General features: G+C 46.7%; 1 protein-coding gene across 1 annotated transcript; it reads right to left on the bottom strand.

The window, feature by feature from the left end:
• Window positions 1-22,565: 22,565 nt before the first annotated feature.
• On the bottom strand, window positions 22,566-27,479 carry LOC122240787. The gene is made up of 6 exons (XM_042993878.1): window positions 27,457-27,479; window positions 26,693-26,903; window positions 26,250-26,378; window positions 25,507-25,693; window positions 23,722-24,588; window positions 22,566-22,960 (listed from the first exon to the last, which is right to left on the bottom strand). Exons 1-6 carry the CDS (start codon window positions 27,477-27,479, stop codon window positions 22,566-22,568), a joined length of 1,812 nt encoding a protein of 603 aa, XP_042849812.1.
• Window positions 27,480-27,994: the final 515 nt, after the last annotated feature.

The following is a 27,994-nucleotide window of genomic DNA, read 5'->3' as shown; positions in this document are numbered from 1 at the left end:
AAAACATCGCCCAGCCCTATTTATAGAGGTCAAGCCCGGGACGGACCCCGTCCGCATGCGCCAATACCCCATGCCCGCGGAAGCCAAAAATGGCATCACACCGCATATCCACCACCTCCTTGACTTCAGGGTCCTACGCACCTGCCACTCAGCATGGAATACCCCCCTGCTGCCCGTGCACAAACCCAACAGCGGGGAATACAGACCAGTGCAGGACCTGAGAGAAGTCAATAAGAGGGTGATGGACATACATCCAACCGCTCCTAACCCCTATACTCTCCTGAGCACCCTCAGCCCAGAAAAACAATGGTATACTGTTCTGGATCTAAAAGATGCCTTTTTCAGCCTGCCACTAGCGCCTAAAAGTCAAGAGCTATTTGCATTCGAGTGGACAGATCCAGACAGGGGCATAAATGGCCAGCTCACTTGGACCAGACTGCCACAAGGATTCAAGAACTCTCTGACCCTGTTCGACGAGGCTCTACACGAAGATTTAAGTGAGTACAGACAACAACACCCTAAATATAACTCTCCTACAGTATGTTGATGATCTCTTAAGAGCTGCCGAGACACCCGAAGCCTGCATCCAGGGAACCAAAGTTCTCCTGCGAACTCTGGGAACCTTAGGCTACCGCGCCTCAGCAAAGAAGGCTCAGATCTGCAAGTCAGAGGTAACTTACCTGGGTTACTTACTGAAAGGGGGGCAACGCTGGCTAACGGATGCCCGGAAGGAGACTGTCCTTCGTATTCCCAGACCGCAGACACCACGACAGGTGAGGGAATTCCTAGGGTCGGCTGGGTTCTGCAGACTATGGATACCAGGGTTTGCTGAATTAGCAAAACCTTTATACCAGGCAACAAAAGATCAACAGCCCTTTAGTTGGACAGAAGAAGCCGAACAGGCCTTCCAACAAATTAAAACTGCTCTGCTATCAGCACCTGCCCTGGGACTTCCCGATGTCTCCAAACCCTTCCACCTATATGTAGATGAAAACCGAGGCATAGCTAAGGCGGTGCTAACCCAGCATTTAGGCCCTTGGCACAGGCCAGTAGCCTATCTGTCTAAAAAGCTACATCCAGTGGCCGCCGGATGGCCACCCTGTCTCCGGATGATTGCAGCCACTGCCCTAATGGTAAAGGATGCTGATAAGCTGACCATGGGCCAAGAGCTACAAGTCACCACCCCACATGCCATCGAGGGCATCCTCAGGCAGCCGCCTGACCAATGGCTGAGCAATGCTCGACTCACTCATTACCAGGGACTGCTGTTGAACCCCCTCAGGGTCATCTTCACCCCCCCAACGGCCCTGAACCCAGCATCACTGCTGCCAGACCCAGACATGGGAACCCCACTTCATGACTGTGCCGACATACTGGCTCAAGTTTATGGGGTCCGGGAGGACTTGCAGGATCAGCCATTATCAGACGCAGACGCCATCTGGTTTACCAACGGAAGCAGCTTCGTTCACCAAGGACAAAGGTATGCGGGGGCGGCCGTGACTTCAGAGACTGAGGTGGTGTGGGCAGAAGCCCTACCCCCCGGAACCTCAGCCCAGAAGGCTGAACTAATAGCCTTAACCCAGGCCCTAAAATTAGGGAGAGACCGCAAGCTAACCGTGTACACTGATAGTCGATATGCCTTCGCCACCACTCATGTACATGGGGCGATATACAGAGAACGGGGGCTCCTCACAGCTGAAGGGAAAGACATCAAAAATAAAGAAGAGATTCTAGCCCTGCTAGCAGCCTTATGGGAACCCAAAAAGCTAGCGATTGTGCATTGCCCAGGACACCAGAAGACAACCGACCCAGTTTCCTGGGGCAACAATTTGGCCGATCAGACTGCAAAAAACATAGCTCGGCCCCCAGCGCAATTATTGACCCTACAGCTGCCAGACTCCGGACCCCGGGAATTGCCCCCCAGCCCTGAGTATTCAGAAAGCGACATTCAATGGATGAGTAAACTTCCTATGACCCGAATCAAAGATGGCTGGTGGAGAGACTCCAAAAGCAGCATTATACTCCCAGATAAACTAGGATGGCAAGTTCTAGAGCGGATCCATCGCAGCACCCACTTAGGTTCCTGGTGAACGTTGGACTTACTCAACAATGCGAGTAGCAATCCTCAGACAACAGGGGTAAGACAAAGAGGGAGCAGACCGGGGACCTATTGGGAAGTAGATTTCACTGAGGTAAAACCAGGAAAATATGGATATAAGTATTTGCTAGTTTTTGTAGATACCTTTTCAGGATGGACTGAAGCCTTTCCAACCAAGAATGAAACGGTGCAGATTGTAGCCAAAAAGATCCTAGAAGAAATCCTGCCCAGGTATGGTTTTCCAGTAATGATAGGGTCAGACAATGGACCTGCATTCGTCTCTAAGGTAAGTCAGGGACTGGCTTCCATACTTGGGGCTGATTGGAAATTACATTGTGCATACCGACCCCAAAGCTCAGGACAGGTAGAGAGAATGAACAGTGTAAGGGTTAAATTGTAGTGTAGGGCTAATGCTTAGCTTGAAAAATAACAGCTTTGTGTTGACACTGAAGGTTAAGAGATAACAGCCTTGCTTTGCTCTGGTAAACTACGCCTCATACCCTTGTAAATTAGGCTTCACCAATTAAGGAAACAAAAGTTCAAAGAAAAGAGCATCAGAGGCAGGGTCAAGGAGATCCACTGGTTGCAACTTAGAGGCAGAAAGTCTAAAGTAAACACCTCATTAGGCAACTGTTAACTCATCTGGAACCTGTTTCTTTGTTTTGTTCCCAGGTGATGATAAAACGATGTGATTGGTTATAAAAACTCTGTCCCCCGGCTGTTCGGCTGTTCGGGGCCGCACTCTTATCAAGAGTGTTGGTCCCGATCGGTCGGCCTTGCCTCTCATTGTAATAAACTTTGTTGTGACTGTCACTGGTGCCCGTAGCATTCTGTTTCAGGAGTCGTGTGGATGCAACATTTGGTGCATTGGCCGGGAAAGTTAAAGGTCTGAAACAGGGCCCTTTCCTTGGATTGTTCCGTGGGAAAGTTAAAGGTCTGAAACAGGGCCCTTTCCTCGGATTGTTCCGCCAGAAAGTTAAAGGTCTGAAACAGGGCCCTTTCTGCGGATTGCTCTGCCGACCCCTGGGAAGAAGCTCGGGATTGGGAGAGGTAAGGAATTCTTGGGGCGCGCCATTTGGATGACTCAGGAGGGTCTGCTGGACGCGGCTATAGACCCAGAGTCAGGGATCCTACCAGGACGCTGGTGGACCCCATTTGGTTTGGTTTTTGTCAATGAGGATCCTGTTTTCAGGTGGCTGCCACGGCCTACTGGCCTAGAGATCTCAAACTTGTGTTTTCTTCATGTCTTAATTGTCTTCTTCCTGTTGACTGTCTGTGCGTCCTTGTCAGTTCTGCCTATCTTTGTCATGGGTCAAAATCAGAGTACCCCCACCCCTCTGAGTCTCATACTAACCCATTTCCAGGACTATAAGAGAGTTACCTCAGTTTTTGGCCTCCACGTTAAGAAGCCAGTCCTTCGAATTCTCTGCGAGGTGGAATGGACCAGCTTTCAGGTGGAATGGCCTCCACAGGGGACCTTTGACCTTACATTGGTATATAAGTTTCATGATATTGTCTTTTCTAGGCACGAAGACCAAATCCCATATATTGGGGCATGGAGGACCCTCATCGAAAACCCTCCTGATTGGTTAAAACTTCTCCTTCCCCTTCCCCCTTGCCTCCCTAAAGTACAGGCTTTACCACTCAAAGGCAGGCCATCTGGAGCTCAAAATAAGAATCTTAACGGGACTAAGCGGCTGCCCCCTCTATCACCTGCACCGGAGGAAGAAGAAGAAACTTACCACCCGCCACCCTATAGTTCTCGCCCAAAAAAATACGGGTCAAGATGCTTCAGATCAGGAGGCAAGCCCGAGTCGGGACATTCCCCTGAGCTTGTCTCACATCCAGTCAAGGACTCCCTTCCACCCCCCTCCCGCTGCCCTACCCCTTTGTCCGGGGTCACCCCTGCAGGGTGATATCCAACCCTTTATGACTTGTGTACCCTTCTCCACTAGTGGCCTTTATAATTGGAAGCTTCAAAACCCCTCGTTCTCAGAGAAACCCCAAATATTAATTTCTCTTCTTGAAACTATATTTGTGACCCATCAGCCAACCTGGGATGACTGCCAGCAGCTCTTGCAGGTTCTCTTCACCACTGAGGAACGAGATAAGATCCGTCGTGAGGCCCAAAAATTAGTGATGGGGCCAAATGGGCAACCCACCGAGGATCCTGCTGTGCTGGAGGAAGTTTTTCCTTCCTCGCATCCTGAGAATTGGGACCCAAACACTCCTCACGGTAGGCGATCATTAACCCTATTTCGCCAGACTCTACTGGGAGGTCTCTGAGCGGCCGCCCGCCGGCCCACAAACATGTCTAAGGTAACAGAAGTAATTCAGGGAGCTGAGGAAAGCCCCTCAGCCTTCTTAGAAAGGCTCATGGAGGCGTACCGCACCTTTACCCCTATTGACCCTGAGGCACCTGAAAATAGTAGGGCATTAAATCTGGCTTTTGTCTCACAGGCAGCCCCAGACATTCGGAAAAAATTACAAAAATTAGATGGGTTTGAAGGAAAAAAAAAATTTATCTGAGTTAGTTGAAATAGCCCGAAAAGTTTTCAACAATAGGGATTCTCAGGAAAAAAGACAGACAAAAAAAAAAAAAAATTAACCAGGGTGGTGGCAGCCGTCCTGGATGCCCGTGAGGGAAGAGGACCCAGAACGCCCAAAGAATTCTGGTCTGGACAAAAGAAAAAAGATAAACAAAGGGTTAAAGTGTCACTAAGAAAAAAATCAGTGTGCATATTGCAAACAAGAGGGACACTGGAAAAAGGATTGCCCCAACTTAGCCCAACGCAAAACTTGGCCACCCCAGGTATCTGTGATGGGAGTCGATTTCGACTGACGGGGCCGCAGCTCGGTGGCCCCTTCTGAGCCGTTGGTTACTGTTAATATAGGGGGACAACCTAAGACCTTCTTGGTGGACACTGGGCCAACATTTTCCGTTCTAAAACAAGATCCGGGCCCCACCAGGCCAGGGGCAACCCTGGTGCAAGGAGGAACTGGGTCCCAGACTTGTAAATGGACCACTGACCGACAAGTAGATTTAGGCCGTAAAACTGTTACACATTCTTTCCTAATCATGCCTGAATGCCCCTACCGTGGATTACTAGAGACCTACTGCATAAACTAACAGCTTCTTTGAAATTCACTGAAGGGGGTATGCATATTAAAGTTGGCCAGGATGGCCCAACAACAATAATGGTGACTGTGCCACTTGGGGAAGAGGGCCTGCTCACTCCAGTGCCTAATGAAAATGTCCATGCGGTCAATCCCCTCCTTAAAAGCCTCCAAGCGGATTTCCCCCATGTGTGGGCTGAAAACAATCCACCTGGGCTGGCAATTTATCAAGCTCCCATAATAGTGGAACTTAAGGCATCCGCGCTTCTGGTAAGAGTAAAACAATATCCCATGTCCCGGGAGGCTAGGCGGGGAATCGCTATTCACATCAAGCGTTTGCGCGACTCTGGCATTTTGATCCCATGCAAGTCGCCATGGAATACTCTGCTTCTTCCTGTCCAGAAGCCTAACTCATCCGATTTCTGGCCAGTTCAAGACCTAAGAGCAGTAAGCGCCAGGGTAATGGACATTCATCCCACTGTACCCAACCCTTATACTCTCCTTAGTCTGCTTCCCCCTTCTCAGGTGTATTATACAGTTCTGGACTTAAAAGATGCCTTCTTTGCCATCCCGCTGGCCCCACAAAGCCAGCCACTATTTGCGTTTGAATGGACTGATCCTGAAGAGGGAAAAGCCGGACAGCTCACCTGGACACGACTCCCCCAAGGATTTAAAAATTCTCGTACTCTTTTTAATGAAGCCCTGCACCAAGATTTAGAGCCATTTCGGATCTTCAACCCACAGGTAACTCTACTGCAATATGTTGATGATATCTTGTTGGCAGCCCCTTCTCATCTGAAATGCCTGAGTGCCACCAAAGAACTCTTGAGTCTTCTACAAAAACTGGGGTACCGAGTGTCAGCCAGAAAAGCACAGATCTGTCGTACTGCAGTGGCCTATTTAGGTTACAACCTTAAAAAAGGTAAGCACTATCTTGGTGAACAAAGAATTCGGCCTATACTCGATATTCCTCAATCTAGAACTCGCAAACAAGTCCGCGAGTTCCTTGGGGCAACAAGCTACTGCAGACTGTAGATACCTGGTTTTGCTGAACTGGAGGCCCCTTTATAAGCCACTCTCAAAGGATCTCCAGAGTCCTTCACGTGGGGGGAGACTCAAACTAAAGCCTTACAAGATGCTCTCATAACCCCACCAGCTTTGGCTTTGTCAGATCCCACCAAGCCATTCCATTTGTTTGTAGCCGAAAAAGGAGGGGTAGCCAAGGGAGTTCTGACTCAGCGCCTAAGACCTTGGCACTGACCGGTGGCTTATTTATCCAAACAGCTGGGTCCAGTTGCTTCCGGATGGCCCCCGTGCATTTGACAAATTGCCGCCACCGTGCTTCTAGTTAAAGATGCAGACAAACTAACCTTAGGGCAAGCATTGTCTATCACGGGGCCCCATGAAGTAGAAACTTTACTGCGGGCTCCCCCAGAGTGATGGCTGTCAAATGCTTAGATTACCCAAAATCAAGCATTGCTACTCGACCAGCCCCGAATACGTTTTTGTGCTCCCACAACCTTAAACCCAGCCACTTTGCTGCCCGAAGGCCAGAATCCCCCTGTACACCCTTGCCCAGAAACCTTGGCTCTGATCTTACGGACATTCCTTTACATGACCCTGATATCAGCATGTTTTCAGACGGCAGTAGTTTTGTGTTTCAAGGGCAAAGGTATGCCGGTGCTGCGGTGACGACAGACCGTGAAGTTTTATGGCAACAGACCCTTCCCCCAGGAACTTCAGCCCAATGCGCAGAGCTCATCGCACTAACAAAAGCCCTAAAACTCAGAAGAAACAAGTCAGTTAACATTTATACGGACAGCCGCTATGCTTTTGCAACCACGCATGTACACGGATCCATTTATCAAGAGTGCGGTCTCCTCACAGCAGAAGGCAAGGCCATCAAAAATAAATCTGAAATTTTAGATCTTCTAGCAGCCATCTGGGAACCTGAGAGGCTGGCAATCATTCACTGCCCGGGACATCAGAAAGGCGACTCCCTACAGGCAATCGGAAACCGCCTGGCTGATGCAGCAGCCCGAGAAAGCTGCCCCAACTAAAAGTAAAAGTGCCTTGGAGCTACCGATCTTGACAGACCCCCTGCTTCCACTGGAGCCCAGTTACACTCCTAAAGATTTGGAGTGGATTTCCAGAAAAGGGGGAAGCAAGATGCCGGGACAAAAGTGGTTTCAAGATCCTGAAGGTAAGATACTCTTACCGGCGGCACTCGGGAGGCACATGGTGGGTCAGCTCCACCAAGGGACTCATCTGGGAAAAACGAGGATGGCAGAATTAGTGTGGAGAAAGTTCAGGGCACAAGGGCTGGGAAAAGAGACTGAAGAGATGGTTGAAAGGTGTGTAAGTTGTGCCCAAGTAAATCAGGGTGCAAATAGGAAGGTTTCAGAAGCTAAAAGAGATAGAGGAATTGAGCCAGGCCGCTTTTGGGAAATAGATTTTCCTGAGATTAAACCAGGGAAATACAGATATAAATACTTGCTTGTTCTTGTAGACACCTTCTCCAGGTGGGTCGAGGCGTTCCCCACCAAATCAGAAACGGCTCAGACGACAGTTAAGAAATTATTAAATGAAATAATTCCTAGATTCGGGCTGCCTTTGAGCATAGGATCAGACAATGGCCCGGCCTTCACGGCGCAGGTGTCCCAGGGTCTAGCCCAGGCATTGGGAATAGATTGGAAATTACATTGTGCATATAGACCCCGGAGCTCGGGTCAAGTAGAAAGGATGAATCGGACCCTAAAAGAGACCTTAACCAAATTGTCCCTTGAGACAGGCGAAAATTGGGTTGATGTCCTGCCTTTTGCCCTTTTGTGAGCGCGTTGTACTCCATTTGTCAAGGGATTTTCCCCTTATGAAATTTTATTTGGCAGACCTCCACCTATCCTGCCGAGGCTAGGAGACGACATAATGGAACAGTTGGAATGGGACCATTTGCTGGCTTCGCTCATGGCCCTGCAACATGTACAGAAGGAAATAACCAGGGCCTTGAGAGAAGCCTTCGCTCATCCTCCTGTTCTTCCCCACCCCTTTCAACCAGGAGACTTAGTCTGGGTCAAAAGGCATGAGCCTAACACCCTGGAGTCGCGCTGGAAAGGACCACACACCGTGATTCTGACTACGCACACGGCCGTCAAGGTAGATGGTGTCCGAACCTGGATTCATCACTCTCAGGTTAAGAAAAACTGCGTGAAGGCGGGAGCAACCCAGACCGATACAGAACCAGATAACAAACAGCAACGGGAGTTTCAAAGGCACCCAGAAGATCCTTTAAAGCTAAGACTGATGCGAGCATAATAATTTTTTGGGTTTGTATGGTGTTAAGTGTGGGGGACTGTATGGAATTGCATCCCCTATCTTTTTGGCCATACAAATGGGAACTCAGGGACACTGTCATGAGGAAGGTGATAGCATCTAATACCTCTTCCACTGTGCCTTGTTTTTTTTTGTTGTTGTTGTTGTTTGTTTGTTTGATTTATGCGACTTGGTGGGGGACTCATGGGGGACTTTAGTTACTAATTATAAACAGCCAACGGGCTTTGCTCCTCCGGTCCCTGAAAACCCCTATATGGTTACCTATGGATGTGGACACAGGGATCAAGAACAAAAATTGGCTAACATACCAGGGTAAAAAGGGCAGCACCAGTCCTCATTCCACTCCTAGTCGGACTGGGAATTGCGGGATCCACAGCTATTGGAACTGCTGGACTCATTGTGGGGGACCAAAACTTCAAAACTGTAAGCAAGTAGACCGAGACCTAGGCTACTTGGAAACTTCAATTTCTCGGCCAGAACACCAAGTAGACTCTTTAGCCGAGGTTGTATTACAAAACAGAAGAGGGCTTGATTTACTCTTCATGAAGGAAGGGGGCCTCTGCGTGGCCCTCGGAGAAACGTGCTGTTTTTATGCAAACAATTCCAGAGTAATCCGAGACACTCTCAGTTTGGTCAGGGATAATCTTAGGACCAGGGAACGTGCCAGGGAGGCCAGCAATAATTGGTATCAGAGTTTATTCTCTTGGTCCCCCTGGCTCACATCACTGCTTACAGCTGTAGCTGGGCCACTGCTGTTGTTATTCTCGGGTTAACTATTGGCCCGTGCCTTATCAATTGGTCAGTACAATATGTCAAGAAGCGAGTTAGTGAAATAAAAATTATGATGTTCAGGTCCAATTATATCCCCTTAGTTCCTAATGATGAATCAAGGGATTGATTCACTGACAAGAAAAGGGGGAAATGTAAGGGTTAAATTGTAGTGTAGGGCTAATGCTTAGCTTGAAAAATAACAGCTTTGTGTTGACACCTTCAGTGTCAACTGAAGTTAAGAGATAACAGCCTTGCTTTGCTCTGGTAAACGACACCTCATACCCTTGTAAATTAGGCTTCACCAATTAAGGAAACAAAAGTTCAAAGAAAAGAGCATCAGAGGCAGGGTCAAGGAGATCCACTGGTTGCAACTTAGAGGCAGAAAGTCTAAAGTAAACACCTCATTAGGCAACTGTTAACTCATCTGGAACCTGTTTCTTTGTTTTGTTCCCAGGTGATGATAAAACGATGTGATTGGTTATAAAAACTCTGTCCCCCGGCTGTTCGGGGCCGCACTCTTATCAAGAGTGTTGGTCCCGATCGGTCGGCCTTGCCTCTCATTGTAATAAACTTTGTTGTGACTGTCACTGGTGCCCGTAGCATTCTGTTTCAGGAGTCGTGTGGATGCAACAAACAGAACATTAAAGGAGACCCTAACCAAATTGACCATGGAGACTGGCGCTAACTAGGTGGTCCTTCTCCCCTACGCTCTGTTCAGGGTGCGTAATTCCCCATACAAACTGGGACTCACACCCTATGAAATAATACATGGTAGACCACCCCCCATCATCCCTAACCTAAAAGATAACCTTGTCAAAGCTGAGAACGATAATAGTCTTGAATTCTTGTTCTCCCTACAAGCCTTGCAGAGGGTCCATGAAGATGCATGGCCCAAATTAAAGGAACTCTATGAGACTGGACCCCCGCCTATTCCACATCAATTCCGGCCAGGGGATTGGGTCCTCATCAAACGTCATCGGCAGGGAACTCTGGAGCCCAGGTGGAAAGGACCCTTCCAGGTCATCCTGACAACGCCTACTGCCATCAAAGTAGACGGAATCGCCACCTGGATCCATTTCGCCCACGCCAAACCAGTGGACCCATTCTCAGACCTCATCGGACCTTCAAAGACAACCTGGACTGTTGATCGGACTAAGGACAATCCTTTAAAATTGACCCTACACCGCCAACGGACTGAGCCGTAACTATGGTACTTGCCCTCCTCTTGATCGTTCTGCAAATTCTGTCTGTAAATTCAAACCCCCACAACCCCTATAATTTGACATGGGAAATTACTAATTTAGAGACTCATGAAGTCTATAACAAAACCCTAGGAACCGCCCCATTGAATACCTGGTGGCCAGATTTATATTTTAATTTAGAAAAAATTAGTCCATTAGAAAAAATGGAAGGAGGTAAATGGAGGCAACTGCAAAGGAGGGTATCAATAAGTAGAAATGGATTTTATGCATGTCCGGGATTTAGGACGGGGTGAGGCGCACATGTGGAGGGTTTGAAACCCTCTATTGCGCAGCCTGGAGTTGTGTCACCTCCAATGATGGGGAATGGAAGTGGGAAGTAAAACCCCAATTTATTGAAATGTCCTATGTCCGACCATGTACCCGCACCAGGTATGATGAAAACTGTAACCTTATTCGTGTAAGATTAACAGAGGAGGGGAAAAAGGACAGGCGGTGGGTCTCAGGACTCACTTGGGGACTCTACTTATATCAATATCCCCTCTTTGGGACTGCCATTCAAATAAAATTAGAAGTCTCCCCTCTTGTACAACCGGTGGGGCCAAATCAGGTATTAAAAAAGAGACGAGCCTATCCCCAGGCAGATCCCCACTACTCCCTCCAGCAGGACCCCCGCCCTTACCCCAGGAGTAAAAGCACAAGCTGTCCAAGAAAATCAGAACCCAGAAGGCATAGACTCCCTATGGAAATTGCTAACAGCAGCGTATGAGGCCTTAAACCAATCGGACCCTGAGGCAACAAGGGCCTGCTGGCTATGTTAGGATATAAAACCCCCCTTCTACGAAGCCATAGGTTTAGCTGCCCCTTTTTCACAGTCAGGAGAAGAGTCGCCAGCAGCTTGCAAGTGGAATCGAAAGGGCCCCGGCCTCACACTGCAAGCGGTCACTGGCAATGGGACTTGTATAAGAAAGGTCCCCTCTAGCCATATCCAGCTCTGTGCCCCGACTAATTACTCTATAGATGAATCTAAATGGATAATTCCAGCTCCCGACAGTTGGTGGATTTGTTCTAAGACAGGGCTCACCCCATGTGTTAGCAGAGATGTTTTTAATTTGTCACCCGAATATTGTATCATGGTATTAATATTTCCAAAGGTTATTTACCACCGAGAAAATGTTGTATATGATCTGTGGACAGAAGGGACGGAAGCAAGAGAGTCAATAAGAACAAAACGGGAACCCTTTACGACCATAACCTTGGCCACCTTATTTGGCCTCAGTGCCATAGGGGCAGGAACAGGGATCTCATCACTAGCCATCCAGCACCGAGGGTTCAATAGCCTAAGGGCAGCAATTGATGAGGATATAGCCAGACTTGAGGACTCAATCTCGCACCTCGAAAAATCTCTGACCTCCCTTTCTGAAGTGGTCCTACAGAACCGAAGGGGGCTAGATCTAGTCTTCCTCCAACAGGGAGGTTTATGTGCAGCCTTAAGAGAAGAATGTTGTTTTTATGCTGACCACACCGGAGTAGTCCGAGAGTCCATGGCTAAAGTTAGAGAAGGCCTGGCCAAACGGAAGCGTGAACGAGAACAACAACAAGGCTGGTTTGAGTCTTGGTTCAATCAGTCCCCATGGCTAGCCACCCTGCTTTCTGCTCTAGCTGGGCCCCTTATACTCCTCCTTCTCCTCCTCACCCTCGGGCCTTATATTATTAATAAACTAGTTGTCTTTACCAAAGACCGAGTTAACACGATCCAACTGATGGTCCTTAGGACCCAATACCAACCTATCATTACCGAAACATTTGAGTCAGACACATAAGATCCAAGATTGGCTCTTAAGGCACCAAAGAAAGGGGGGAATGAGAGACTAAGAGAAAAATTACCAGGTGTACTCACAACTGCAAAGAAAAGACCCCCCCCCCCACCCCCGCCATTCCCAAAACCAGCCAGGGCATGCCTGGTTGTGGTCTGACCTAAAGGCGGGAACCAATCAAGTTCTGCTGAGTGGTTTGAAATAAAGGTGGGAACCAATCAAGTTCTGCTGAGTGGTTTGAAATAAAGGCGGGAACCAATCAAGTTCTGCTGAGTGTTCAAATTTAAATGTCAACCCATAAGAGCTCTGTAACCGCGAAAAATCCCTAACTTGTTTGTGCCTGTCTATAAAAGAAGCTGTAAGATCCTCGCTCGGGGCCTCTTAGCGTCACCGGCAACGAGTGCGCGGAGGTCCGGGTTCGAACCTGCAATAAACGACCCTTGCCGCTTGGCTTTGACTCTGGACTCTGGTGGTTTGTTCTTGGGGGTCTTTTGAATTTGGGCATATCACCTCTTGTCTATGCTTGGCTCTGGAGAGTCCGTTGTGCTAGTTTTCTGGTGGCTTTCTGGATTATTTAGGCAGGTGTGGCTGGAATCTAAGTGATCAGCAGGATGAGGTGAGCCCAACGCCCTCCTATTCCGCCATCTTCCCTGAATTTCTCCACGATATATTTCTCTATTTACTTAAATCTTCAGTGCCTTTCTAATTTTATAAAAAAATATCTTGCAAGTCTTCAAATTTTGAGGTTAGATTTATTTTAAAATACTTGATATTTTTAACAATAACATAACAGGAACTTTAAAAAAGTTTCCCTGCTTATTGTTTGATTTTTATATATTCATTTTATGTACAGACAATAAATTCTATCTTAATACTATATCTATGTATTTGCTTGATTTTTCTACATACACAATAAGATCATCTAAAGTAATGAAAGTTGTGTTTTTGAAAGGGAGGGCCTACGCCGGCCGACTCCATCTTGTTCTGTGTCCTCCACCTTGAGTGACTATGTCCCCGACATGACCCCTTTTCCGGGAAAATCGCAGAAACCTCAGACTGCGCCTCCTCCCCTTGAGTAACCTCCTGCTCACCGGTTCAAACTTCCTGATCAAAACACGCCCAGCGACCTGCGTAACAGGACTCTGACCCTTCTCCAGCCAATCGGCCGAGGCCACGACCCTTCCCCAGCCAATCGGCTGAGGCCACAGCCATTACCTCACCAACTGCCCCTAGGCCCCAATAAAACCTTTGTGCTTTTGAAACTGGCTCTCTCTCCCTGGTATCTCACCGCTGTGTCAGTGCAGGTAGGGGATTGAGCTGGAGCTAGCTCGAATAAAGGCTCTTTTGCTTTTGCATCAGACTTGGCTCCCTGGTGGTCTTTGGGGATCACGAATTCTGGGCATAACATTTTGTTGTTTCTAATCCTTATGTGTTTTATTTTTTCCCTTAACTTTAATGCTTAGTTTGAATTGAAAAACAGAATAAAAACAGAATAAAGAATAAAGAAAAAAAGGAAACAGAATGAAGAAAAACAGAATAAAGAAAACTTCATTTACTAGATTAAAAAATTATTTAGAATTTTTAATAATTAGAACTGTTTGATAGTGCCATAAAAACAAATACCAGACCAATGCATCAGTGAAACAAAATATAGCATGAGAGCAGACCCACGAATATATGGGAAGTTAATATATGACAAAGTTGGTATTTGAAAATAGAAGCCCTTAGTAGTCACCAAAAGAGATTTTAGATACTTTAAACACCTAAATGAAAAATCAAAACTGAAAGTTTATGGAATAAAACATCCAAGAATACCTTTACAACCTTGGAGTAATGTGGGCTATTAAAAAGACACAAAAGAAAACACTATTAAGTAAAAAGCTAATAAATGTACCTACATTCAAAATTTTTCTCTGCTTCCAATTATTTTTTAAAAGGCTGAAACATCAGCAATACATTAAAAGAAAATATTTCTATCACACATTGTAATCAAAGAAATAAATTCAGAATATAGAAATAACTCATATAAGTTAATATAAAAATTATCCTAGAAAACTAGTTAAGTGTATGGGTGAGACTTTTACAAAAGAGAAAAATCATGTAGTAAATATATGTGTAAAATGACATGCCAAACCTCTTAGGTATTTGGAGGACTACAAGTTAAATAAATAGCTTGATATCATTTTTGCCCTTCATTTTGGCAAATATTAGAAACAATGGTTTTATGATATTAAACACCGAGCTTGAGAAAGAGCTATCTGTATAGACCATGGTGGGAGTGTTGTTAATTAGCAGGAATGTCATATAGTCACAGATAAATTTTCCATAACTATTCCAACAAAAAAAATGACATATTTTCTATCTCAACAGTTTTAAATTTTGATGTCTTAACTACTCAAACACTTGTGTATGCACATGAGGACACTTATGAGATGCCGGTCTATGGCAGCATTTGTAGTTAAGGAAAAATCAGGAACAGTCTAAATGTCTGACATGAAGAGAAGAGATACACAAACACTGACATATTATTCAAGGATTTGGAGGTGAGGGCAGGAGAAAGACTGGGTGTTATTGCAGTTATGACCTTCAATGAACATGCCCTTCTCCACCACCAGGTGGCAGCACCTGTGGGAGTAAGAACAGGTTTGGCTGACTAAGATTTTGCCACTGCTGTCACCAACATCACCATCATCATCACCATCAGTAGCTATAGCATCAACAAACTTGTAAGTTAATATCTAATTTGCATAACTTGCTACCCTGTAATCACTATAAAAATTCTTTCATTCCACTGTTATTTATCTGTTAAACAAGTATGCACTGGGCACCTCCTATGAGACAGGCATTGTGATTGAATATGAAGCTTTTAGACCAGTGGGGAAGACAGCACGTCAACAATTCCAATACAGATCATGTACATGAGCACTTTATGAGGAATTCTAAGTAGTCTGAGGTCAGAGAAGGTCTAACAGGAGCTGGACACCCAGGTCCACTTACAGCGACTTCTCTGGAGTGAGAACAGACTGCTTTTTTGCCCCAGTGTTACTTAGGTTTTCTTGAGATGCTTTTGTGATGAGAGCTCCCTTATTTATCTGTCTCTTGCACATATGTATGGTATAAGCTCTGGCATGTCTGCATTTGTAGTGTACTCTGTTTTTATGTTTGTATATACGTCTGTGCTAAAAATTTAGTTTGGCTTCTAGTAACAGAAACCTGAAAATCGCAGTGCTTACATAAACTAAAGGATTAATTTTATTTCACATGCTGAACATCTAGAAAGATGTAGTCCAGAGATGTTTGGTAGCTCCATGGTGTCATCAGAGCTCTGGGTTCCTTTTCCTTTCCTCTTTCCTCCTCCATCTTTAGTTCTGGCTTCTATCTGTAAAATTGCTAGAGCACCAGTGTGATGGGGCTCCACCTGTGATGTCTGGGCTAAGACTCAGGCAGGAAGAAGAAAAGAGGCATGGCAAAGGGTGTCCACCAGCTTGGTGAATCCTTTTACTGAATTTTCTTAAAGTTCTACCTTTGGACATTTTCATATTTTTTGTCAATTATAGATATGGCCAAATCAGTAGTTTTCCCCCTCAAAAGTGTCCCACAACACCCCCAAAATGCAATGCATGCCCCTTTCAAAGCCACATCCTTAGAAACTCCTAAGGTGATTGCTAAATCGACTTTTCTACCCTTACCCTAGGACACTGGCATGTCCTCATGTCTGGATCCATGGAGGCATCATAGGTATGAGTTTCCTCACTTTTTGTGATGAAGGTCACAGGTGTTACTCTGTCAGATGCAGTGCAGCGCACCCAGAATACTGCTTCTAAATGTCCAGTGGTCCCACTGTTTTTAATAGAAAGTCATACCATGATCAAAACTATTTAGTTGCCTACAATATTCATTTTCTCCTCTTCCTTAATTTTAGAACCTCTATATTATCAAAAAGAACCACGAGCCTGGTGTAGGGAGGAGGCAAACTCTGAACAAGGAGTGGTCAGCATCACTGTTTCCTCCTCTCTCTTCCTTCACCATCCTGATTACCAGGCACAGACCACTGGCAGCCTTCAGAAATTGCAGAAGGGAGTAGGGTCTTAGAGCCCCAGAAGATGGTCAAGCAGAGCAAGTAGAGGTTTCTGCGATTTTCCCGGAAAAGGGGTCATGTCGGGGACATAGTCACTCAAGGTGGAGGACACAGAACAAGATGGAGTCGGCCGGCGTAGGCCCTCCCTTTCAAAAACACAACTTTCATTACTTTAGATGATCTTATTGTGTATGTAGAAAAATCAAGCAAATACATAGATATAGTATTAAGATAGAATTTATTGTCTGTACATAAAATGAATATATAAAAATCAAACAATAAGCAGGGAAACTTTTTTAAAGTTCCTGTTATGTTATTGTTAAAAATATCAAGTATTTTAAAATAAATCTAACCTCAAAATTTGAAGACTTGCAAGATATTTTTTTATAAAATTAGAAAGGCACTGAAGATTTAAGTAAATAGAGAAATATATCGTGGAGAAATTCAGGGAAGATGGCGGAATAGGAGGGCGTTGGGCTCACCTCATCCTGCTGATCACTTAGATTCCAGCCACACCTGCCTAAATAATCCAGAAAGCCACCAGAAAACTAGCACAACGGACTCTCCAGAGCCAAGCATAGACAAGAGGTGATATGCCCAAATTCAAAAGACCCCCAAGAACAAACCACCAGAGTCCAGAGTCAAAGCCAAGCGGCAAGGGTCGTTTATTGCAGGTTCGAACCCGGACCTCCGCGCACTCGTTGCCGGTGACGCTAAGAGGCCCCGAGCGAGGATCTTACAGCTTCTTTTATAGACAGGCACAAACAAGTTAGGGATTTTTCGCGGTTACAGAGCTCTTATGGGTTGACATTTAAATTTGAACACTCAGCAGAACTTGATTGGTTCCCGCCTTTATTTCAAACCACTCAGCAGAACTTGATTGGTTCCCACCTTTATTTCAAACCACTCAGCAGAACTTGATTGGTTCCCGCCTTTAGGTCAGACCACAACCAGGCATGCCCTGGCTGGTTTTGGGAATGGCGGGGGTGGGGGGGGGGGTCTTTTCTTTGCAGTTGTGAGTACACCTGGTAATTTTTCTCTTAGTCTCTCATTCCCCCCTTTCTTTGGTGCCTTAAGAGCCAATCTTGGATCTTATGTGTCTGACTCAAATGTTTCGGTAATGATAGGTTGGTATTGGGTCCTAAGGACCATCAGTTGGATCGTGTTAACTCGGTCTTTGGTAAAGACAACTAGTTTATTAATAATATAAGGCCCGAGGGTGAGGAGGAGAAGGAGGAGTATAAGGGGCCCAGCTAGAGCAGAAAGCAGGGTGGCTAGCCATGGGGACTGATTGAACCAAGACTCAAACCAGCCTTGTTGTTGTTCTCGTTCACGCTTCCGTTTGGCCAGGCCTTCTCTAACTTTAGCCATGGACTCTCGGACTACTCCGGTGTGGTCAGCATAAAAACAACATTCTTCTCTTAAGGCTGCACATAAACCTCCCTGTTGGAGGAAGACTAGATCTAGCCCCCTTCGGTTCTGTAGGACCACTTCAGAAAGGGAGGTCAGAGATTTTTCGAGGTGCGAGATTGAGTCCTCAAGTCTGGCTATATCCTCATCAATTGCTGCCCTTAGGCTATTGAACCCTCGGTGCTGGATGGCTAGTGATGAGATCCCTGTTCCTGCCCCTATGGCACTGAGGCCAAATAAGGTGGCCAAGGTTATGGTCGTAAAGGGTTCCCGTTTTGTTCTTATTGACTCTCTTGCTTCCGTCCCTTCTGTCCACAGATCATATACAACATTTTCTCGGTGGTAAATAACCTTTGGAAATATTAATACCATGATACAATATTCGGGTGACAAATTAAAAACATCTCTGCTAACACATGGGGTGAGCCCTGTCTTAGAACAAATCCACCAACTGTCGGGAGCTGGAATTATCCATTTAGATTCATCTATAGAGTAATTAGTCGGGGCACAGAGCTGGATATGGCTAGAGGGGACCTTTCTTATACAAGTCCCATTGCCAGTGACCGCTTGCAGTGTGAGGCCGGGGCCCTTTCGATTCCACTTGCAAGCTGCTGGCGACTCTTCTCCTGACTGTGAAAAAGGGGCAGCTAAACCTATGGCTTCGTAGAAGGGGGGTTTTATATCCTAACATAGCCAGCAGGCCCTTGTTGCCTCAGGGTCCGATTGGTTTAAGGCCTCATACGCTGCTGTTAGCAATTTCCATAGGGAGTCTATGCCTTCTGGGTTCTGATTTTCTTGGACAGCTTGTGCTTTTACTCCTGGGGTAAGGGCGGGGGTCCTGCTGGAGGGAGTAGTGGGGATCTGCCTGGGGATAGGCTCGTCTCTTTTTTAATACCTGATTTGGCCCCACCGGTTGTACAAGAGGGGAGACTTCTAATTTTATTTGAATGGCAGTCCCAAAGAGGGGATATTGATATAAGTAGAGTCCCCAAGTGAGTCCTGAGACCCACCGCCTGTCCTTTTTCCCCTCCTCTGTTAATCTTACACGAATAAGGTTACAGTTTTCATCATACCTGGTGCGGGTACATGGTCGGACATAGGACATTTCAATAAATTGGGGTTTTACTTCCCACTTCCATTCCCCATCATTGGAGGTGACACAACTCCAGGCTGCGCAATAGAGGGTTTCAAACCCTCCACATGTGCGCCTCACCCCGTCCTAAATCCCGGACATGCATAAAATCCATTTCTACTTATTGATACCCTCCTTTGCAGTTGCCTCCATTTACCTCCTTCCATTTTTTCTAATGGACTAATTTTTTCTAAATTAAAATATAAATCTGGCCACCAGGTATTCAATGGGGCGGTTCCTAGGGTTTTGTTATAGACTTCATGAGTCTCTAAATTAGTAATTTCCCATGTCAAATTATAGGGGTTGTGGGGGTTTGAATTTACAGACAGAATTTGCAGAACGATCAAGAGGAGGGCAAGTACCATAGTTACGGCTCAGTCCGTTGGCGGTGTAGGGTCAATTTTAAAGGATTGTCCTTAGTCCGATCAACAGTCCAGGTTGTCTTTGAAGGTCCGATGAGGTCTGAGAATGGGTCCACTGGTTTGGCGTGGGCGAAATGGATCCAGGTGGCGATTCCGTCTACTTTGATGGCAGTAGGCGTTGTCAGGATGACCTGGAAGGGTCCTTTCCACCTGGGCTCCAGAGTTCCCTGCCGATGACGTTTGATGAGGACCCAATCCCCTGGCCGGAATTGATGTGGAATAGGCGGGGGTCCAGTCTCATAGAGTTCCTTTAATTTGGGCCATGCATCTTCATGGACCCTCTGCAAGGCTTGTAGGGAGAACAAGAATTCAAGACTATTATCGTTCTCAGCTTTGACAAGGTTATCTTTTAGGTTAGGGATGATGGGGGGTGGTCTACCATGTATTATTTCATAGGGTGTGAGTCCCAGTTTGTATGGGGAATTACGCACCCTGAACAGAGCGTAGGGGAGAAGGACCACCTAGTTAGCGCCAGTCTCCATGGTCAATTTGGTTAGGGTCTCCTTTAATGTTCTGTTTGTTGCATCCACACGACTCCTGAAACAGAATGCTACGGGCACCAGTGACAGTCACAACAAAGTTTATTACAATGAGAGGCAAGGCCGACCGATCGGGACCAACACTCTTGATAAGAGTGCGGCCCCGAACAGCCGGGGGACAGAGTTTTTATAACCAATCACATCGTTTTATCATCACCTGGGAACAAAACAAAGAAACAGGTTCCAGATGAGTTAACAGTTGCCTAATGAGGTGTTTACTTTAGACTTTCTGCCTCTAAGTTGCAACCAGTGGATCTCCTTGACCCTGCCTCTGATGCTCTTTTCTTTGAACTTTTGTTTCCTTAATTGGTGAAGCCTAATTTACAAGGGTATGAGGTGTCGTTTACCAGAGCAAAGCAAGGCTGTTATCTCTTAACTTCAGTTGACACTGAAGGTGTCAACACAAAGCTGTTATTTTTCAAGCTAAGCATTAGCCCTACACTACAATTTAACCCTTACATTTCCCCCTTTTCTTGTCAGTGAATCAATCCCTTGATTCATCATTAGGAACTAAGGGGATATAATTGGACCTGAACATCATAATTTTTATTTCACTAACTCGCTTCTTGACATATTGTACTGACCAATTGATAAGGCACGGGCCAATAGTTAACCCGAGAATAACAACAGCAGTGGCCCAGCTACAGCTGTAAGCAGTGATGTGAGCCAGGGGGACCAAGAGAATAAACTCTGATACCAATTATTGCTGGCCTCCCTGGCACGTTCCCTGGTCCTAAGATTATCCCTGACCAAACTGAGAGTGTCTCGGATTACTCTGGAATTGTTTGCATAAAAACAGCACGTTTCTCCGAGGGCCACGCAGAGGCCCCCTTCCTTCATGAAGAGTAAATCAAGCCCTCTTCTGTTTTGTAATACAACCTCGGCTAAAGAGTCTACTTGGTGTTCTGGCCGAGAAATTGAAGTTTCCAAGTAGCCTAGGTCTCGGTCTACTTGCTTACAGTTTTGAAGTTTTGGTCCCCCACAATGAGTCCAGCAGTTCCAATAGCTGTGGATCCCGCAATTCCCAGTCCGACTAGGAGTGGAATGAGGACTGGTGCTGCCCTTTTTACCCTGGTATGTTAGCCAATTTTTGTTCTTGATCCCTGTGTCCACATCCATAGGTAACCATATAGGGGTTTTCAGGGACCGGAGGAGCAAAGCCCGTTGGCTGTTTATAATTAGTAACTAAAGTCCCCCATGAGTCCCCCACCAAGTCGCATAAATCAAACAAACAAACAACAACAACAACAAAAAAAAACAAGGCACAGTGGAAGAGGTATTAGATGCTATCACCTTCCTCATGACAGTGTCCCTGAGTTCCCATTTGTATGGCCAAAAAGATAGGGGATGCAATTCCATACAGTCCCCCACACTTAACACCATACAAACCCAAAAAATTATTATGCTCGCATCAGTCTTAGCTTTAAAGGATCTTCTGGGTGCCTTTGAAACTCCCGTTGCTGTTTGTTATCTGGTTCTGTATCGGTCTGGGTTGCTCCCGCCTTCACGCAGTTTTTCTTAACCTGAGAGTGATGAATCCAGGTTCGGACACCATCTACCTTGACGGCCGTGTGCGTAGTCAGAATCACGGTGTGTGGTCCTTTCCAGCGCGACTCCAGGGTGTTAGGCTCATGCCTTTTGACCCAGACTAAGTCTCCTGGTTGAAAGGGGTGGGGAAGAACAGGAGGATGAGCGAAGGCTTCTCTCAAGGCCCTGGTTATTTCCTTCTGTACATGTTGCAGGGCCATGAGCGAAGCCAGCAAATGGTCCCATTCCAACTGTTCCATTATGTCGTCTCCTAGCCTCGGCAGGATAGGTGGAGGTCTGCCAAATAAAATTTCATAAGGGGAAAATCCCTTGACAAATGGAGTACAACGCGCTCACAAAAGGGCAAAAGGCAGGACATCAACCCAATTTTCGCCTGTCTCAAGGGACAATTTGGTTAAGGTCTCTTTTAGGGTCCGATTCATCCTTTCTACTTGACCCGAGCTCCGGGGTCTATATGCACAATGTAATTTCCAATCTATTCCCAATGCCTGGGCTAGACCCTGGGACACCTGCGCCGTGAAGGCCGGGCCATTGTCTGATCCTATGCTCAAAGGCAGCCCGAATCTAGGAATTATTTCATTTAATAATTTCTTAACTGTCGTCTGAGCCGTTTCTGATTTGGTGGGGAACGCCTCGACCCACCTGGAGAAGGTGTCTACAAGAACAAGCAAGTATTTATATCTGTATTTCCCTGGTTTAATCTCAGGAAAATCTATTTCCCAAAAGCGGCCTGGCTCAATTCCTCTATCTCTTTTAGCTTCTGAAACCTTCCTATTTGCACCCTGATTTACTTGGGCACAACTTACACACCTTTCAACCATCTCTTCAGTCTCTTTTCCCAGCCCTTGTGCCCTGAACTTTCTCCACACTAATTCTGCCATCCTCGTTTTTCCCAGATGAGTCCCTTGGTGGAGCTGACCCACCATGTGCCTCCCGAGTGCCGCCGGTAAGAGTATCTTACCTTCAGGATCTTGAAACCACTTTTGTCCCGGCATCTTGCTTCCCCCTTTTCTGGAAATCCACTCCAAATCTTTAGGAGTGTAACTGGGCTCCAGTGGAAGCAGGGGGTCTGTCAAGATCGGTAGCTCCAAGGCACTTTTACTTTTAGTTGGGGCAGCTTTCTCGGGCTGCTGCATCAGCCAGGCGGTTTCCGATTGCCTGTAGGGAGTCGCCTTTCTGATGTCCCGGGCAGTGAATGATTGCCAGCCTCTCAGGTTCCCAGATGGCTGCTAGAAGATCTAAAATTTCAGATTTATTTTTGATGGCCTTGCCTTCTGCTGTGAGGAGACCGCACTCTTGATAAATGGATCCGTGTACATGCGTGGTTGCAAAAGCATAGCGGCTGTCCGTATAAATGTTAACTGACTTGTTTCTTCTGAGTTTTAGGGCTTTTGTTAGTGCGATGAGCTCTGCGCATTGGGCTGAAGTTCCTGGGGGAAGGGTCTGTTGCCATAAAACTTCACGGTCTGTCGTCACCGCAGCACCGGCATACCTTTGCCCTTGAAACACAAAACTACTGCCGTCTGAAAACATGCTGATATCAGGGTCATGTAAAGGAATGTCCGTAAGATCAGAGCCAAGGTTTCTGGGCAAGGGTGTACAGGGGGATTCTGGCCTTCGGGCAGCAAAGTGGCTGGGTTTAAGGTTGTGGGAGCACAAAAACGTATTCGGGGCTGGTCGAGTAGCAATGCTTGATTTTGGGTAATCTAAGCATTTGACAGCCATCACTCTGGGGGAGCCCGCAGTAAAGTTTCTACTTCATGGGGCCCCGTGATAGACAATGCTTGCCCTAAGGTTAGTTTGTCTGCATCTTTAACTAGAAGCACGGTGGCGGCAATTTGTCAAATGCACGGGGGCCATCCGGAAGCAACTGGACCCAGCTGTTTGGATAAATAAGCCACCGGTCAGTGCCAAGGTCTTAGGCGCTGAGTCAGAACTCCCTTGGCTACCCCTCCTTTTTCGGCTACAAACAAATGGAATGGCTTGGTGGGATCTGACAAAGCCAAAGCTGGTGGGGTTATGAGAGCATCTTGTAAGGCTTTAGTTTGAGTCTCCCCCCACGTGAAGGACTCTGGAGATCCTTTGAGAGTGGCTTATAAAGGGGCCTCCAGTTCAGCAAAACCAGGTATCTACAGTCTGCAGTAGCTTGTTGCCCCAAGGAACTCGCGGACTTGTTTGCGAGTTCTAGATTGAGGAATATCGAGTATAGGCCGAATTCTTTGTTCACCAAGATAGTGCTTACCTTTTTTAAGGTTGTAACCTAAATAGGCCACTGCAGTACGACAGATCTGTGCTTTTCTGGCTGACACTCGGTACCCCAGTTTTTGTAGAAGACTCAAGAGTTCTTTGGTGGCACTCAGGCATTTCAGATGAGAAGGGGCTGCCAACAAGATATCATCAACATATTGCAGTAGAGTTACCTGTGGGTTGAAGATCCGAAATGGCTCTAAATCTTGGTGCAGGGCTTCATTAAAAAGAGTACGAGAATTTTTAAATCCTTGGGGGAGTCGTGTCCAGGTGAGCTGTCCGGCTTTTCCCTCTTCAGGATCAGTCCATTCAAACGCAAATAGTGGCTGGCTTTGTGGGGCCAGCGGGATGGCAAAGAAGGCATCTTTTAAGTCCAGAACTGTATAATACACCTGAGAAGGGGGAAGCAGACTAAGGAGAGTATAAGGGTTGGGTACAGTGGGATGAATGTCCATTACCCTGGCGTTTACTGCTCTTAGGTCTTGAACTGGCCAGAAATCGGATGAGTTAGGCTTCTGGACAGGAAGAAGCAGAGTATTCCATGGCGACTTGCATGGGATCAAAATGCCAGAGTCGCGCAAACGCTTGATGTGAATAGCGATTCCCCGCCTAGCCTCCCGGGACATGGGATATTGTTTTACTCTTACCAGAAGCGCGGATGCCTTAAGTTCCACTATTATGGGAGCTTGATAAATTGCCAGCCCAGGTGGATTGTTTTCAGCCCACACATGGGGGAAATCCGCTTGGAGGCTTTTAAGGAGGGGATTGACCGCATGGACATTTTCATTAGGCACTGGAGTGAGCAGGCCCTCTTCCCCAAGTGGCACAGTCACCATTATTGTTGTTGGGCCATCCTGGCCAACTTTAATATGCATACCCCCTTCAGTGAATTTCAAAGAAGCTGTTAGTTTATGCAGTAGGTCTCTAGTAATCCACGGTAGGGGCATTCAGGCATGATTAGGAAAGAATGTGTAACAGTTTTACGGCCTAAATCTACTTGTCGGTCAGTGGTCCATTTACAAGTCTGGGACCCAGTTCCTCCTTGCACCAGGGTTGCCCCTGGCCTGGTGGGGCCCGGATCTTGTTTTAGAACGGAAAATGTTGGCCCAGTGTCCACCAAGAAGGTCTTAGGTTGTCCCCCTATATTAACAGTAACCAACGGCTCAGAAGGGGCCACCGAGCTGCGGCCCCGTCAGTCGAAATCGACTCCCATCACAGATACCTGGGGTGGCCAAGTTTTGCGTTGGGCTAAGTTGGGGCAATCCTTTTTCCAGTGTCCCTCTTGTTTGCAATATGCACACTGATTTTTTTCTTAGTGACACTTTAACCCTTTGTTTATCTTTTTTCTTTTGTCCAGACCAGAATTCTTTGGGCGTTCTGGGTCCTCTTCCCTCACGGGCATCCAGGACGGCTGCCACCACCCTGGTTAATTTTTTTTTTTTTTTGTCTGTCTTTTTTCCTGAGAATCCCTATTGTTGAAAACTTTTCGGGCTATTTCAACTAACTCAGATAAATTTTTTTTTTCCTTCAAACCCATCTAATTTTTGTAATTTTTTCCGAATGTCTGGGGCTGCCTGTGAGACAAAAGCCAGATTTAATGCCCTACTATTTTCAGGTGCCTCAGGGTCAATAGGGGTAAAGGTGCGGTACGCCTCCATGAGCCTTTCTAAGAAGGCTGAGGGGCTTTCCTCAGCTCCCTGAATTACTTCTGTTACCTTAGACATGTTTGTGGGCCGGCGGGCGGCCGCTCAGAGACCTCCCAGTAGAGTCTGGCGAAATAGGGTTAATGATCGCCTACCGTGAGGAGTGTTTGGGTCCCAATTCTCAGGATGCGAGGAAGGAAAAACTTCCTCCAGCACAGCAGGATCCTCGGTGGGTTGCCCATTTGGCCCCATCACTAATTTTTGGGCCTCACGACGGATCTTATCTCGTTCCTCAGTGGTGAAGAGAACCTGCAAGAGCTGCTGGCAGTCATCCCAGGTTGGCTGATGGGTCACAAATATAGTTTCAAGAAGAGAAATTAATATTTGGGGTTTCTCTGAGAACGAGGGGTTTTGAAGCTTCCAATTATAAAGGCCACTAGTGGAGAAGGGTACACAAGTCATAAAGGGTTGGATATCACCCTGCAGGGGTGACCCCGGACAAAGGGGTAGGGCAGCGGGAGGGGGGTGGAAGGGAGTCCTTGACTGGATGTGAGACAAGCTCAGGGGAATGTCCCGACTCGGGCTTGCCTCCTGATCTGAAGCATCTTGACCCGTATTTTTTTGGGCGAGAACTATAGGGTGGCGGGTGGTAAGTTTCTTCTTCTTCCTCCGGTGCAGGTGATAGAGGGGGCAGCCGCTTAGTCCCGTTAAGATTCTTATTTTGAGCTCCAGATGGCCTGCCTTTGAGTGGTAAAGCCTGTACTTTAGGGAGGCAAGGGGGAAGGGGAAGGAGAAGTTTTAACCAATCAGGAGGGTTTTCGATGAGGGTCCTCCATGCCCCAATATATGGGATTTGGTCTTCGTGCCTAGAAAAGACAATATCATGAAACTTATATACCAATGTAAGGTCAAAGGTCCCCTGTGGAGGCCATTCCACCTGAAAGCTGGTCCATTCCACCTCGCAGAGAATTCGAAGGACTGGCTTCTTAACGTGGAGGCCAAAAACTGAGGTAACTCTCTTATAGTCCTGGAAATGGGTTAGTATGAGACTCAGAGGGGTGGGGGTACTCTGATTTTGACCCATGACAAAGATAGGCAGAACTGACAAGGACGCACAGACAGTCAACAGGAAGAAGACAATTAAGACATGAAGAAAACACAAGTTTGAGATCTCTAGGCCAGTAGGCCGTGGCAGCCACCTGAAAACAGGATCCTCATTGACAAAAACCAAACCAAATGGGGTCCACCAGCGTCCTGGTAGGATCCCTGACTCTGGGTCTATAGCCGCGTCCAGCAGACCCTCCTGAGTCATCCAAATGGCGCGCCCCAAGAATTCCTTACCTCTCCCAATCCCGAGCTTCTTCCCAGGGGTCGGCAGAGCAATCCGCAGAAAGGGCCCTGTTTCAGACCTTTAACTTTCTGGCGGAACAATCCGAGGAAAGGGCCCTGTTTCAGACCTTTAACTTTCCCACGGAACAATCCAAGGAAAGGGCCCTGTTTCAGACCTTTAACTTTCCCGGCCAATGCACCAAATGTTGCATCCACACGACTCCTGAAACAGAATGCTACGGGCACCAGTGACAGTCACAACAAAGTTTATTACAATGAGAGGCAAGGCCGACCGATCGGGACCAACACTCTTGATAAGAGTGCGGCCCCGAACAGCCGAACAGCCGGGGGACAGAGTTTTTATAACCAATCACATCGTTTTATCATCACCTGGGAACAAAACAAAGAAACAGGTTCCAGATGAGTTAACAGTTGCCTAATGAGGTGTTTACTTTAGACTTTCTGCCTCTAAGTTGCAACCAGTGGATCTCCTTGACCCTGCCTCTGATGCTCTTTTCTTTGAACTTTTGTTTCCTTAATTGGTGAAGCCTAATTTACAAGGGTATGAGGCGTAGTTTACCAGAGCAAAGCAAGGCTGTTATCTCTTAACCTTCAGTGTCAACACAAAGCTGTTATTTTTCAAGCTAAGCATTAGCCCTACACTACAATTTAACCCTTACACTGTTCATTCTCTCTACCTGTCCTGAGCTTTGGGGTCGGTATGCACAATGTAATTTCCAATCAGCCCCAAGTATGGAAGCCAGTCCCTGACTTACCTTAGAGACGAATGCAGGTCCATTGTCTGACCCTATCATTACTGGAAAACCATACCTGGGCAGGATTTCTTCTAGGATCTTTTTGGCTACAATCTGCACCGTTTCATTCTTGGTTGGAAAGGCTTCAGTCCATCCTGAAAAGGTATCTACAAAAACTAGCAAATACTTATATCCATATTTTCCTGGTTTTACCTCAGTGAAATCTACTTCCCAATAGGTCCCCGGTCTGCTCCCTCTTTGTCTTACCCCTGTTGTCTGAGGATTGCTACTCGCATTGTTGAGTAAGTCCAACGTTCACCAGGAACCTAAGTGGGTGCTGCGATGGATCCGCTCTAGAACTTGCCATCCTAGTTTATCTGGGAGTATAATGCTGCTTTTGGAGTCTCTCCACCAGCCATCTTTGATTCGGGTCATAGGAAGTTTACTCATCCATTGAATGTCGCTTTCTGAATACTCAGGGCTGGGGGGCAATTCCCGGGGTCCGGAGTCTGGCAGCTGTAGGGTCAATAATTGCGCTGGGGGCCGAGCTATGTTTTTT

This window comes from Panthera tigris, chromosome C1, assembly GCF_018350195.1.
Source record: "Panthera tigris isolate Pti1 chromosome C1, P.tigris_Pti1_mat1.1, whole genome shotgun sequence".
NCBI classification, from domain to species: domain Eukaryota; kingdom Metazoa; phylum Chordata; class Mammalia; order Carnivora; family Felidae; genus Panthera; species Panthera tigris.
The sequence above is the reverse complement of the archived record's forward strand: the minus strand, read 5'-3'. Positions and strand labels throughout refer to the sequence as shown.